Genomic DNA, 14,658 nt, shown 5'->3' on the forward strand with positions numbered 1-14,658 from the left:
TACCCTTTAAGCCACTTGGTTTGTGGCACCTTATTAGGGCAGCCCTGGTGAGGTAGGCAAACCCTACCACTTGTGGCTGTTCGCTACTCTCTTCTTCAAGTTTACTTATTTTAGGAGGGGGGTGGGCGGGGAGGGACAGAGAGAGTATCCCAAGCAGGCTCCCCAGTGCCAGCATGGAGCCCGATGTGGGGCTCAAACTCACGAACAGTGAGATCACGACCTGAGCTGAAATCAAGAGCCGAACATGTAACCGACTGAGTCCCACGTTGGCTACTCTCTTCTTAAATGGCCCTCAAGTAGCCATCAGTTTGGCTCCTGAGGACTCAGAGAATGGCGATGCCCAGCTGGCTCCTGGGGGGCCCTGTTTGTACAGCTCTGGTATCAGATTCTTTAGGCACTTGCTGAAATGCAGATTTCCGGGCCCTGCTCCAGACCCACTGAGTTAGAATCCGAGGGCTAGGACTAGAATCTGGATTCTCAAAGATCTCTCCGTCTGATCTTTTTGCCAATGGACTTTTTTTTTTTAACAGTTGTTTGCAGAAAAATTGAGATGACATACAGAGAATTCCCATATACTCAACACGGACTCTGCCGTATTATTGTACTATTTAACACTTTATGTTAATATATTTGTTACAATTAGTGAACCAATACTGAGACATTACTATATAGTAGCTAGTGTCCAGAAATTACTTAGATTTCCTTTATTTTTACCTGAAGTCCTCTTTTTCTGTTCCAGGATCTCTATGGGAGACAGACATCTGGTTGTCATGTCTCCTTAGGTTCTTCTTGGCTATGGCGGTTTCTCAGACTTCACTACTTTTGATGACCTTGGTAAGTTTTTTTTTTTTTTTTTTTTTTTTTAATGTTTACTTACTTTTGAGACAGCATATGTGGGGGAAGGGCAGAGAGAGTGGCGGGGGACAGAGGATCCGAAGCAGGCTCTGTGCCGTCAGCATGGAGCCCCGTGCGGGGCTTGAACTCAGGAGCCATGAGATCACGACCTGAGCCAAAGGTGGTGGCCCAACCGAGCCACCCAGGTGCCCTGGTGACCTTGATGATTTGTTATTGGGAGGAAGACCACAGAGGTGAAGGGGCATTTTCATCACCTCACATCAAGAGGACATACAGGCAACGGCAACAACTTTATCACTGTCGCTGTTGACCTTGATCACCTGGCCAAGGTGGTTGTCCAGCTCCCAGCTGATTATCGCCCCAGATAAACAAGAGGTGATGGAGAGAAAGCCCCTGACTCTGTGACAGCTCTCTTAGGTCATCGTTCCGAAGAAAGCAGCCACGGCAGGCGGATGGCTGGATGGCTCGCACACACAGCGCTGGTCTTACCCACAGCAGGCACCTCACCATGACTTCATGTGTAACAACCCCGCAAGACAGGCAGAACCATTATTCTCATGTTACAGGTCAAGGAGCTGCTCTTTGAGGCCCCACAGCCAGCAGCCCGCAGAGCCTCATCTGCCTGGCACCATGCCGAGGCTTGCGCTGCCCCCGTGGGAAGGTGAGGACGCCAAGGTGGCTGGGGCCTCCTCTCCCAGGGTGACAGCAGGGACAGGAGATATGCAGTGTTTCCCTTTGGGGCCCAGACTGGAACCTTAGCCAGAGGCCAGCTTGCTCCTTCTACCCCAAATGTGAGTGGGAAATGTCTATATGGATAGAGGTTAAAAGAGAGCCAGACCAAAAAACAAAACAAAACAAAAACAAAACAAAAACCCTGTTCACAAGGGATCAAGGTGTCCAAAGCCTAGAGAAAAACCAAATTGGCAGGAAAAAAAGGCTACAAAAATCAGTTTTTGGTAATTTTCCTGACAGTATTAGAATAGAGCCTTTTTTAGATTTAACTTTTTTTAAGTTTATTTATCGGGGTGCCTGGGGTGGCTCAGTGGGTTAGGTATCTGCCTCTTCATCTCAGCTCAGATCATGATCTCACAGTTTGTAAGATCGAGTCCCACATCGGGCTCTGTGCTCAAAGTGCGGAGCCTGCTTGGGATTCTTACTCCCTCTCTCTCTCTCCCTCAAAATAAACTTTTTTGAGGGAGAGAGCATGGGAGCGTGCACAAGCATGCACACACAAGTGTGTGGTGGGGGGAGGGGCAGAGAGAGGAGAGAGAGAATCCCAAGCAGCTCTGCACTGTCAGCACGAGCCCGATGCGGGGTTGGAACTCACAAACCGTGAGATCATGACCTGAGCAGAGATCAGGAGTTGGAAGAGCCACCCAGGCACCTTAATTTTATTTTTTTAAACTTATCTCTATACCGTGGGGCTGGAACTCACAACCCTGAGATCAAGAGTTGCGTGTTCTGGGACCCTGGGTGGCTCAGTCAGTTAAGCGTCCGCCTTTGGCCTAGGTCATGATCTCACTGGTCCCGAGTTCTAGCCCTGCATCGGGCTCTGTGCTAACAGCTCAGAGCCTGGAGTCTGTTTCAGATTCTGGTTCTCCCTCTCTCTCTCTGCTCCTCCCCCACTCACACTCTGTCTCTCTCTCTCCCTCAAAAATAAACATTAAAAAAAATAATAAAAAAATTTAAAAAGTTGCCTGTTCTACTGAGCCAGCCAGTTGCCCTTAGAATAGAGAACCTTTTGACCCTATATACACCTTGTCTATTTATACAGTCCCTTGCTGATGGAGGATGGTGACATTTCCTATTTGCTACTATTACAATGCAGCTATGACCATCTATGTACCTACAATTTTCTACAATCAGAGTAAGAAGACAGATTCCTGAAACTGTAACCACTGAGTCTCAGGGCTGGAGTGTTCTTAGTGTTGACACATACTACCAAGTATTCCTAAAAGGTTACACAGTTGTGCATTCCTACCAATAGCACAGATTGCCCATTTTCTCACATCACCAATACTGGATATTCTCTTTTTATTGTTTTGAAAGGCAAGGAGAAGGCATATCATTTTCATCTGTAAATCTTTCATTATTAGAGAGATTGAGCATCATTTCTGGTTTACTGGCCACTTGTATTTCTTTCCATATATATATATATGTGTGTGTGTATATATATATGTAGAAAATATATGTATATAGAACATATATATATTATATATATATACACACACACACACACCACACACACACACACACAATTCATGCCATTGGCCCAATTTTCTTGTCTCTTTCTTTTTTATAAGAGCTCTTTATACATTATGGCTATTCATTCTTAAACACATTGCAAGTATTTTTATCAGTCTGTCATTTGTTTATCACCTTTTCCTTCACAAAGAAGTTCTTCCTCTTCAACTGTTTCAAGTCTGTGGATCTTTTTTCTTACAGCTTCTGAGTTTTATGTCACATGTAGAAAAGCTTCCCCCTACTCTTGCTTTCTGCACAGTTATCAGTGGCAGCTCAGGAACAACTCTTATCTTTTCCATCCAGTGCCCCACCAGTGCCCTGGCCCTTCAATGCCCAGCACCATTCTCCAGCCCTGAGGCAGAGCTCAGCCCCCTGGAGTCCCAGGACCAGCTAGGGTTGGGGCGCTGCCGGGGTGCCCAGGCCTGGCCTCAAGCTCTTCTCCAGTTCCACTGCCACCCGGGGAGCTGTGGCCTGGATGGCATTCTGGATGCTGTGTATGTCCCACTGGGTCCTCAGGAGGGCGTCGTCCAGGGTGAAGAAGCCGTCACGGGTACGCCGCACTTGGGAGCAGACAGCAGTGGTCTTCAGCTCCAGGCCGATCTCGTGCACCAACTTTCGCAGTTGCTTCTGTGTCTCGTGCATGCACTGTACCTCTGCCAGGGGTACATAACAACAGATCCCACGGATGGGAGCACAGCCTCTGGTGTCTGCTGATCTAGATCCACACCCTGTGATACCTCCTGGCTGGGTGATAACCCTAGCAAAGTATCTTAGTTCTCCAGGGCTCTGCCATTCCAAGTGTAGCCCAAGGGCCAGCCCTGAAAGCTTGTTAGACCTGCAGAATCTTAGGCCCCACCCAAACCTGCAGAGTCAGAAGTTGCCTTTAAAGAAGACACGGCCCCCTCACCCCCGCCAGAGCTCGCTCTCTCTCTCTCTCTCTCTCTCTAAATGAATAAATAAACTTCAAAAAGGGGTGGGGGGGGGGTGGGCACCTGAGTGGTTCAGTCAATTAAGCTCCGGACTGTTGATTTCTTGATTTCGACTCAGGTCAGGTCATGATCTCACCAATGAGATGAAGCCCCACATCTGGTTCCGTGCTGAGCGGAGCGTGGAGCCTGTTTGAGATTCTCTCTCCCTGCTCTCTACCCCCTCCCCGGCTCACACTCTCTCAAAATAAATCAATAAACTTAAAAAAAAAAAAAAAAAAAAGACCCCCAGGTGACTTGTGGGCAGGTTAATGTTCCAGAAATGCTGCTCTAAGACTCCGTATGTTCATCTATAAAATGGGTGGTCGTGAGGAGTCTGAGAGATAATCTCCATAAGGTGCTTCGTACTGGGAGAGCCCTGGTCCGTACTCAAGGAAAGGAGCCCTGGTTAGTAAGACAGAGAGAAGGAGGTAGGCAGGACTGGGGAGGTGAGTGTGCCGTCTGCTGGCTCACTGAAACCTGAAATGCTGCGAAGATCCGGGAATGAGCTGCTGAGTATAACTTGCTTGCTAAAGGCTGGCTCTAAAGGGTGACTCGGCAGCGGATAGGACAGCATTCGATCCGTGTGCCGTGTGACTTGGCCAGGTCCAGCCCCGTGCAGAGGAGGACGCTGGTCCTGGCGCCTTAGCCAGCAGAGACTGGGGCTGTCACGTGCCAGCCTCTGTAAACCCATGAGCCCCATCTCACTGCTCCAACTTCCTGGGGGAGCCTACCTAAGAGGAACTCCGGAGGCGCAAAGTGGAGGCATCGAATGCCCGTTATCAGCATCGGGGACTTGTTCATGGGCCGGATCAAGCCTCTCACGGCCATGTCGTAGGCCTCCTGGGTCTGCAGGTCGAGGTTGGAGTACCTGGGGATGAGAAGGGGACTGGCGTGGAGTGGGGAGCTGGGCAGACTGTTTGCCCCCGGCCCTGCCCCCTCTCACGAAAGAGCTTTCCTGAAGCTCTTCATTCTCTTTCCATCTTCCCTGCCCTTCCAGCCACCTTTTTCTCTGTCCCCTCCAATCTTTAGATACAGGCTCTGCCCTCCTCTGCACACACACCCCAGCTTCCAGTCATGCACATGCTGCCTGCTCCCACCCCCTGGCTCTGCATCATATCATGTGGGTTCCTGGCTTCCTTCTCAACTAAATCATATATTCCCACTGAGGCCAGGTGGGGTCTCTAGTTCCCCCTTGGTCTCCCCAGGGGCTGGCCTGGCACAAAGAAACACTTCTGCGTGCTTTGGAAGGAAGGGCTGCTTCAAGTCTGCTTTTGGGCTCCAAAGAGATGCATGGAATCTGCCCCAGGGTGGGCGGAGCCTACAGGGAGCCCAGTGGGCATTTCTTGCTCTTCCAGCACCTCCTCAAGGGCCCCTTTCAGGAAAGTGTGGGTTGGGCTCCACTTACATCACCAGGGCCTTCTGATGGGAACCTTGGATCAGGGCCAGGATCCGGTCCAGTTTCTCTCTGGTCACGTGGTCTGGAAAAGCCAGGGGGGATGGTCAGCACACAGGTGCTTGCTGAGGACAGGTGAACTCCCTCCCCCCAAACCAGCCCTGTCCTTGGAACCTGGAGGGTGTCCCAGAGCACCCTCTGTCCCACAGTTCCCATTTAGAGGATTGAGAGTCCTTTGAGAATCTTGTGAAAGCCCAGAACCCTCTTCTTACAAAGTTATATCTGAACTCAGCATTGTGAGGACATTTTCAAGGGGCTCATACACTCCAAGTTTCTTCTGGGCGCGCCTGGGTGGCTCAGTCAGTTAAGCGTCCGACTTCAGTTCAGGTCATGATTTCATGGTTCACAAGTTCAAGCCCGCACTGGGCTCTATGCTCACAGCTCAGAGCCTGGAGCCTGATTCGGATTCTGTGTCTCCTTCTCTCTCTGTCCCTCCCTTGCCCGTGCTCTGTCTCTCTCTCTCTCTCTCAAAAATAAACATTTAAAAAAAAGTTTCTTCTGGAAATGAGATTTATCCAATATTCTAAGCCAGGTCCCCTGAACCCCAATCTAGGGTTGCTTGTGCCAGGGACCCTGGGAGGGAGAGCGCCATCTGTCTCAACGCAGAAACAGATGGCAAGAAGAGGGAGGGGCTCTGCCTGCTGGACCCACTGAGTGACAAGGGCAGGCAGCTGCCAAGCCTGGGGACGCTTATGAACTGCTAGAAGGCTGATCCTGGGACCCAGCTGGGCAGGTGCCAACTTCTGACTCCAAAGGCCAGAGCTCTGGGCACAGGTGTGGTAACCAAAGGCTTTCCAGCTTGGAAGGGACTAAGCCTTTTATTCCTTCTGTCTGGCTTTATTCACCCTGTTGCCTTACCTGAAATGCACCCACCACTGCTTCCTTCCCCCTCATTTATAGCCTAGTTCAAATGTAGGCTCCTCCACGAAGACTTCCTGGAGCCTGTCACTTTTTTTTTTTTTTTTTTGAAGTAGAGACAGAGCATGAGTGGGGGAGGAGCAGAGAGAGAGAGACATAGAATTTGAAGCAGGCTCCAGGCTCTAAGCTGTCAGCACAAAGCCCGATGTGGGGCTCGAACTCACGAACTGTGAGATCATGACCTGAGCCGAAGTAGGACACTTAACTGACTGAGCCACCCAGGCGCCCCTGGAGCCTGTCATTTCTTTCTCCTGGCTCCTGCCACTCTGCACCTGGGTCTCTTTCCCAGCATTAATTTGCTCTATTTTTAACTTTTTTTTTTTTTTCATTTTGAGAGAGAGAGAGAGCACAAGTGGGTGGAGGGAGAGGGAGAGGGAGAGGGAGAGAGAGAGAGAGAATCTCTAGCAGGCAGGCTCCACACTCAGCACAGAGCCTGACACAGGGCTCAATCCCATGATGCTGGGATCATGACCTGAGCTGAAATCAAGAGTGGGGCGCTTTAAAAAAAAAAAAAGAAAGAAAGAAAGAAAAGAAAAAAAGGGCGCCTGGGTGTGTCAGTCAGTTAAGCATCCAACTTCGGCTTAGGTCGTGATTTCACGGTTTGTGAGTTCAAGCCACGCGTCGGGCTCTGTGCTGACAGCTGAGTCTGGAGCCCGCTTCAGATTCTGTGGTGTTTCCCTCCCTTTCTGCCCTTCCCCCACTCGTGCTCTGTCTTTGTCTCTCAAAAATGAATAAATGTTATAAAAAACTTTTAAATCTTCATTAAGAAATTTACAATAAATTGGGAATGCAAGCTGGTGCAGCCACTCTGGAAAACAGTATGGAGGTTCCTTAAAAAACTAAAAACAGAACTACCCTACGACCCAGCAATTGCACTACTAGAGGGATACAGGGATGCTGTTTCGAAGGGACACATGCACCCCAATGCTTACAGCAGCACTGTCAACAGCAGCCAAAGGATGGAAAGAGCCCAACATCCATCGATGGATGAATGGATAAAGAAGATGTGGTCTATATAGACAATGGAGTAATACTCGGCCATCAAAAAGAATGAAATCTTGCCATTTGCAACTGCGTGGATGGAACTGGAGAGTATTATGCTAAGTGAAGTCAGTCAGAGAAAGACAAACATCATATGACTTCACTCATACGAGGACTTTAAGAGACAAAACAGATGAACATAAGGGAAGGGAAGCAAAAATGATATAAAAACAGGGAGGGGGACAAAGCGTAAGAGACTCATAAATATGGAGAACAAACTGAGGGTTTCTGGAGGAGTTGTGGGAGGGGGGATGGGCTAAATGGGTAAGGGGCATTAAGGAATCTACTCCTGAAATCATTGTTGCACTATATGCTAATTTGGATGTAAATTTAAAAAAAAAAGAAGAAATTTACAATAATTTTTTAAGTTTATTTATTTTTTGAGAGAGTGAGAGAGAGAGAGAGCACATACACATGCACAAACAGGCAGGGGTAGAGAGTCCCAAGCAGGCTCTGCACCATCAGTGCAGAACCCGACGCAAGGCTCAATCTCATGAACCACGACACGAGATCATGACCAAAGTTGGACGCTTAACCAACTGACCACCCAGGTGCCTTTCTTCTTTAAGAAATTTAGATTAGGGGGCACCTGGGTGGCTCAGGGCATGATCTCATGGTTCACAAGTCCAAGCCCCACATCAGGCTGTCAGCACAGAGCCTGCTTCGGATCTTCTGTCCTCTCCCCCCTTTCTGCCCCTCCTCCACTTATGTATCAAAAATAAATACACATCAAAAATGAAAAACAGAAATTTAGATTAGCATTAACAAACACCTCCCCTCTCCTCCAAATTCTGCCTTCCTCTCTCCCAGAAGTGTCAACTTGCTAGTTATCTTTAGATGTGTTTTGTATGCTGATACACCCACATGTACAGACATAATCGTGTTACTTTGCCACATGTTTCTAATCCTCTCCAGGTGACGTGGTGGTGTGTGTTTGCTCTCCCTGCCGGACTGTGAGTTCACTGAGACTGGGGACCCCATCTGACTCATCATACATCCTCTCCCCACCCCCAGTACCTAGCACGTGGCTGGTGCTCAAAAAACATCCATTAAATAAGAAATTAATTAGATCTACGGAAAATGTCAGAACACAGGGAGAGTAAGAAGCAAAGAATGAGCCATTCAGCCATCCATCCCCCCATCCAACCAGCCAACCCTCCAACCATCCATCCATCCAACCAATAAGCACCTCCCATGTCCCAGGCTCTGCGCTGTGTAACCACAGGAGTGGAATGACACAGTCCCTGTTCTCACGGGTGACAGTGTAACGGAAAGACAGATATTAAATAATCACGAATCATTAGTTGATTATTGTTCTGAGAGTCCACCTCGTTCATTTGGGGGTTAGAGGAGCTTCCCTGGGGAGGTGACATTTATGCCAGGTGGGGAAGCAAAGGGGGAACACATGGCACTTGTTTACGGAAGACAGAATCATGTGCCCAAAGCCCTCTAACAGCCAGACTGAACTTAGTGTGTTGGGAGTCACCGAGGGAGGCTGAATGGCCTGCACGGGGAGGGGGGGGGGGGGGGGGGGAACCAAGGGACAGCAAATGCAAAGGCAGCCACAGCTGCTTCTCCCTCTGCCCTGGGCTCCTGTGGGCTCTCACCATATGTTGACTTCTCCACCAGCCGCCCGTCTTCACAGAAGTCATCTGTGGCTTTGCCCAGGAGGCCACGCACCGTGTAATCCTGCAGGGAAAGGGAGGGGAAGATATGGTCAGTGTCCCTGCTCTCCCTCAGCACTGAGGAAGGAAGTGAGCCAACAGCTCAAACCCCCAACCTGCTAGACAGGCCACAGGTGGGGGGGTCCTCAGGTTTCCCCTCAGGGAGCGCAGGCACTCAGAGACCCCCAGCCACCTCACTGCCCCTCTCGGGAAGGGCACCAGACTTTTCTATGACTGCAAAGGACAATGACGACCCTACTAAGACCACCTCATGCCTGCATAACTCCTCTCCAGACAAACCTGACAACTTATCATGCTGGGTCCTTCCCAGTGCACCCTGCTGGCTTCTCCCCACCCCTCCAAATACAATCTGTGCAGCTGCCTCTGTCAGAGATGATGGCAACAGTGACAATAATTTATTGACTGTGCTAAGTGCCTGTGCTAAATACATTGCATGCCGTTACTAATTTAAACTTCAGAGTAACCCTATAGAGGAGATACTATTATCTCTCGCATTATAGACTTGAGGAAGGGGGGATACACAGATATTAAGCAATCCACCCAGGGACCCAGAGCTGGCAGAGGAGTAGAAGCTGTTTTTTGTGTGTGTTTTGTTTTGTTAATGTTTTTATTTATTTTTGAGAGAGAGAGAGAGAGAGACAGAGAGACAGAGACAGAGTACAAGCTGGGGAGGGACACAGAGAGAGGGAGACACAGAATCTGAAACAGGCTCCAGGCTCTGAGCTATCAGCACAGAGCCCGATGCAGGGCTCGAACTCATGAACCGTGAGATCGTGACCTGAACCGAAGTCAGACGCTTAACTGACTGAGCCACCCAGGTACCCCTGTGTTTTGTTTTTTAATGTTTATTTATTTTTGAGATAGAGAGAGGGGAAGGACACAGAGAGAGGGAGAGAGAGAATCCCAAACAGACTCTGGGCTGTCAGCACAGAGACTGACACGGGGCTCCAACTCACAAACCATGAGATCATGACCTGAGCCGAAATCAAGAGTTGGACGCTTAACCAGACACCTTGAAGCTAGTTTTGAACTGAAGCCATTTGGCTCCAAAAACTGCTCTTAACCACTAAAAATGTAGGCTCTCTGACACGGCACCTCTGTCCCCATTCATGATGCCAGACTCCATGGCCCCAGTCCAGACACAAACTCCTTGAGGTCTAGGCGGTGACATCCACTTCTCAGTCTTGAGGACGGAACGGAGTGGTGTCATGATCGGGCTCTGGTGTCAGACAGATCCAGGTTCAAATCCCGGCTCTGTTCCTTACAGGCTGCGCGACCCTGGGCAAGTGACATCCCCTCTCAACACCTCAGTTCTCTCATCTGTAAGGTGGGTTAACACTAGATCCCACTTTTTGGGGAAGTTGTGAGGCATCCACGAGGGAGTCCACAGGGGTCCACGTGCAGCGCTCGGCACAGAGCAGCCCGCACGCAGTAACGCCTACAGCCGCTGCTGTGTTATCCTTATCCCCCAGCACACGGCCATAAAACAATGCCTGCAGATGGCCGGGCCCTTTCCCCCACAGAATCCTCTCGGCTTCAGAGTCCCACCAGTGACTCCCAGGGAAAGGACTAGGGGCTAAATGAGTTGTCCCCGGCACCCCCATACCTTGGTGAGGTGAGCATTGTACATGTCGGTGAGGAGGCTGCGTCCGTGTCCCACGCCAAGCACTGAAAGACAGCAAGGCTGATCTCACACCTGGCTCCCCCTTCCCTGGGACCCCCAACCCTTACAGCCACCACCAGAATACTCCCACCTTCAATGCTACTAAAGCCAGCGGGGGGGGGGGGGGGGCAAGGACACCACAAGTAAGCTCTTCTGCGTAGATATGAAAATGCAGATTTCAGGGCCCACCCATACATACTGACTCTGACTGCTGGAGGGGAGGGGCCTAGGATCCTTAGTAAGCTCGCCAGGGGATTCTGATGTGCTCAAAAGCAAGAGACCACTGGCCCAGTCACACAGACCTGCACTCAAATGTGGGATGGCTCTAAGCATGTCCTTTAACCTACTTGGGCCTCAAGCTCCCCATCAGCAAACTGGGGATACAAATGCCATCTGATCCCTGCGGGTGTTGTGAAGGTTGAGGCAATGCACAGGAAGAAATCAGCACAAAGGAAGGGCCCAATAAAGGGGCACTGTGACCACTCCCTGCCTTTTTCTGGCTGTTTCTCCCTCTGGCTGAAGGAGAGAATGACCCTCCATTCACTCCTGGAGAGGGAGCATGAGATCATGTCTGCCTGCCTGTGCCCCAGGAAGTTAGACAAGGGGACTGTGACTATCGTGCATGGAGGATGTGGCCACCGCCTGACCCCGGGGGCACAGATGGCTCATGACTCAGGGCTTTGTGTGTCCAGCTCCAGCGACATTCAGACCCTGGCCAATGGGGCCAGTCACGCGCTTGGCTACCCCCCACAAGTGATGACCATTTTCCCTCCCTGGACGAGGGGCATTCACTAGCCACGTGACCCAGACCAAGTCACCTAAGTTCCTGGAGCCTTCTTTTCTTCATAAAATCATAAAATATCTACCTAATAAGGTTGTAGTCAGGAATATATGTGCACAAAGGGCTTTGTACCACATGTCACATACAGGAATCACTTGATAAAGGTGGGCAATTGTGACATCCCCTCCCCTCCACCCCCCACCGGCCCTTCCAGCAGCTGATCAGACTTGGGGCAGGAATCAGGGGAGGAGGGCAATGGTGAGAAATGGCTGTCAGGCTGGAAGTAAGCCGGGTTCCTGGTAGCTCCCCAGTTCTCCCCCAGGCTCACCACATCACCTACCAAGCACCCCAGACGCCTGGGCATCCAGCCGGTGTCCCACGCCAACCTTCAAGCTGGTGAATGCTGGTCCACAGACTGGAAAGAAACAAACAAAGACCCTTTCCTCAATGAATCCAGCTTCCAGGATGACTTTGGCCTGCATTGTGACCTCATTCCTAGAATGTAGCTTCATGGAGCCCAAACCAGGATGGGGGTGGACTCTCGGGCTTCCCTACCATGGATTCTGGGGCCTAGAACCACTTCTTCAGTTCCCTGGGCCCAGAAAAAGGGCTTATTACTCTGTCTCTCATCGCTCCCCCAGTAAGAGGCTTTGAGTGGACTGGGCATAACACTGGGACTCGAGTTTCCTACTCAGCTGCTGCAGAAGGAGACTCCTGGCCACCCCAGGGAGAAAATGGACATGGTAAGTTCCTGAAGGCAGGGCGTGGGTTCCTAATTCTACCCCCAGAGAACCTAGGTGCTCAGGAAATACCTAGTGAAAGAACGAACGACTCATCAAAACTACATACATTAAAATACGTGGTTTTTTGTATATCAATTCTATCTCAATAATGCTGTTAAAGAAAAAAAAAAAAAAAAAAAGACCGTACACAGGAAATGAGTCAGAAGCATATACCCTTCTATAGATCAAGAGGTGTCTAAGGGAAGGATACAGGATGGTTAAGTGCCTACTGAATTCAGGCTATGTTACTTAATGTCAACACTGAGCCTCAGTTTCCTCATTTGAAAAATGAGAACAGGACCCACCTCATAGGATTGTGGTGAAGATTCTATGAGATGGTATTTGGTAAAAGTTTTAACACAGTATCTAGTACAGAGAGGATCCTCAGTACATCATACTTGTTATTGTTACACTTTAGAGTCATTAAATATCACTGTCAAAGGGATTTTAATGGTTTCTGGACAAGCCCCTCAATCTTTCTAATCTCATCTAGTGACAGAGAGCTCATTATGAAACCAGTTCCATTCTTGCGCAGCTCCGTTGACTAAAAAAGTCACTCTTTCCCAGGGGTCCGAAACTCCCTCCTTAGGACTTCTACCTGAGGGTGTCAATTGCCATCTGGAGTCCCAGAATAATTACAGAATAATTAAAAGGGGTCAGCAAACTACAGTCCACAGGCTATATCCCCAAACTTGTTTTTTTAATGGCCCATGAGTTAAATTTCTTTTTTCTTTTTTAAATCGTTCAAAAAAATCAAAAGAATAATATTTTGTGACATAGGAAAATTATATGAAACTCAAATGTCACTTTTCACAAATAAAGTTGCATTGGAACACAGCCAGGCTCATTGCTTTGCATACTGCCTACAGGTTCTTTTTTTTTTTTTTTAACGTTTTATTTTATTTTTTGAGAGAGAGAGAGACAGAGCGTGAACAGGGGAGGGGCAGAGAGAGAGGGAAACAGAATCTGAAGCAGGCTCAAGGCTCTGAGCTGTTAGCACAGAGCCTGATGCAGGGCTTGAACCCATGAGCAGGAGATCATGACCTGAGCCGAAGTCTGACTGATGCTCAACGGACTGAGCCACCTGGGCATCCCATCTACAGGTTCTTTTGCACTACAATGGCAGAGTTGAGCCTGCAAAGCTTAAAATATTTACTATCTGGCTCTTTTCAGGAAAACTGGCCAATCCCTGGTCAAATATGTCATCCCTGCTGTGGCCCTTCAAGGATCCGGGACAGGAATCTAAGCACTGACTGGGACACAGACTCTGGGCAGAGATTACCTGAGGAGTGACACCCAGGCCCTGGCCTGAAGGTGCCTTACCCAGCGGATGGTTGGTGAGAGAAGGCACACTGGTGGCTGTGAGGGTAAGCGCCTTCTCTTCGCTGCCTTCCATGGGGCCCAGCAGGAACCGAACACGCTGTTCAGGGGCAGGAGGCTTCCCAGCATTGACACCTGAGTACACAAAGGTAAAGGATATCTGGTCAGTTCTGTCCGAACACATGGGGAAGGTGGAACAGGGAAGAATGGAGATGTAGAAGAGAAAGCCCACGATGTAGCAAATAGCAGCAGTTAAAACACAGACTTGGGAAGGTGGGTGGGGAACGGGTGAAATAGGTACTGGGAAATAAAGAGTACACTTATCATGATGAGCACTGAGTAATGCATAAAATTGTTAAATCACTATATTGTCAAATCACTATATTGTACACCTGAAACCAATTTAATACTGTATGTTAACTATACTGGAATTAAAATAAAAACAACTTAAAAATATAAACATGAGGAGAAAAGGCAAAACAAAGAGAAAGAAACAGACGGGTTCAAATTCTGATTCTACTACTTATGACAACGAACACTGAGTCTGTTTACCCATCTGAACGCGGGGGGAAAGCGAGGAGTAAGGGAGTGTACAGAACCAGCGATTTGGAAAGCGATCTGCCCGGGGAACTGGGTCACATGACTTTATTTTGCCTGAAGGATGAGAAGCGGAGATGGATTCCCGGGAGAACCGGAGCGGGGTTGTGGGTCCGGTTCGAGGCACTCACCCTTCAGAAGCTGCAGCTCCACGGTGTCCCGCAGGTGCTTCCATTTCAGCCCCGGGGGCTTGTAGACCGCGAAGAGCCCATGCAGCCGCGCCAGCGCCAGGCGGCGGAACCCCATTCCCCTAGGCCCACGGCGCGGGTTAGTGGACTAGCGGGACCCCAACGGAAGTGCCGTACTGTCCCGTTCCCAAATGTGTCCTGACCCTGGGCGCCGCCATGTTTC

At 49.5% G+C, this 14,658-nt stretch overlaps 1 protein-coding gene across 1 annotated transcript; it reads right to left on the reverse strand.

Moving 5' to 3' along the window:
- Positions 1-2,872: 2,872 nt before the first annotated feature.
- TRUB2 (TruB pseudouridine synthase family member 2) lies at positions 2,873-14,634 on the reverse strand. Its single transcript, XM_040482487.1, is given in 9 exon segments — positions 2,873-3,509; positions 3,511-3,752; positions 4,799-4,935; positions 5,473-5,545; positions 9,087-9,168; positions 10,771-10,832; positions 11,949-12,023; positions 13,714-13,845; positions 14,439-14,634. Coding segments are annotated over 9 exon segments (1,002 nt in total). The 5' UTR covers positions 14,554-14,634; the 3' UTR covers positions 2,873-3,425.
- Between the last annotated feature and the right edge of the window lie 24 nt (positions 14,635-14,658).

The sequence above is a fragment of the Herpailurus yagouaroundi genome, unplaced genomic scaffold (genome assembly GCF_014898765.1).
Source record: "Herpailurus yagouaroundi ecotype Mexico unplaced genomic scaffold, PumYag 160, whole genome shotgun sequence".
Lineage (NCBI taxonomy): Eukaryota > Metazoa > Chordata > Mammalia > Carnivora > Felidae > Herpailurus > Herpailurus yagouaroundi.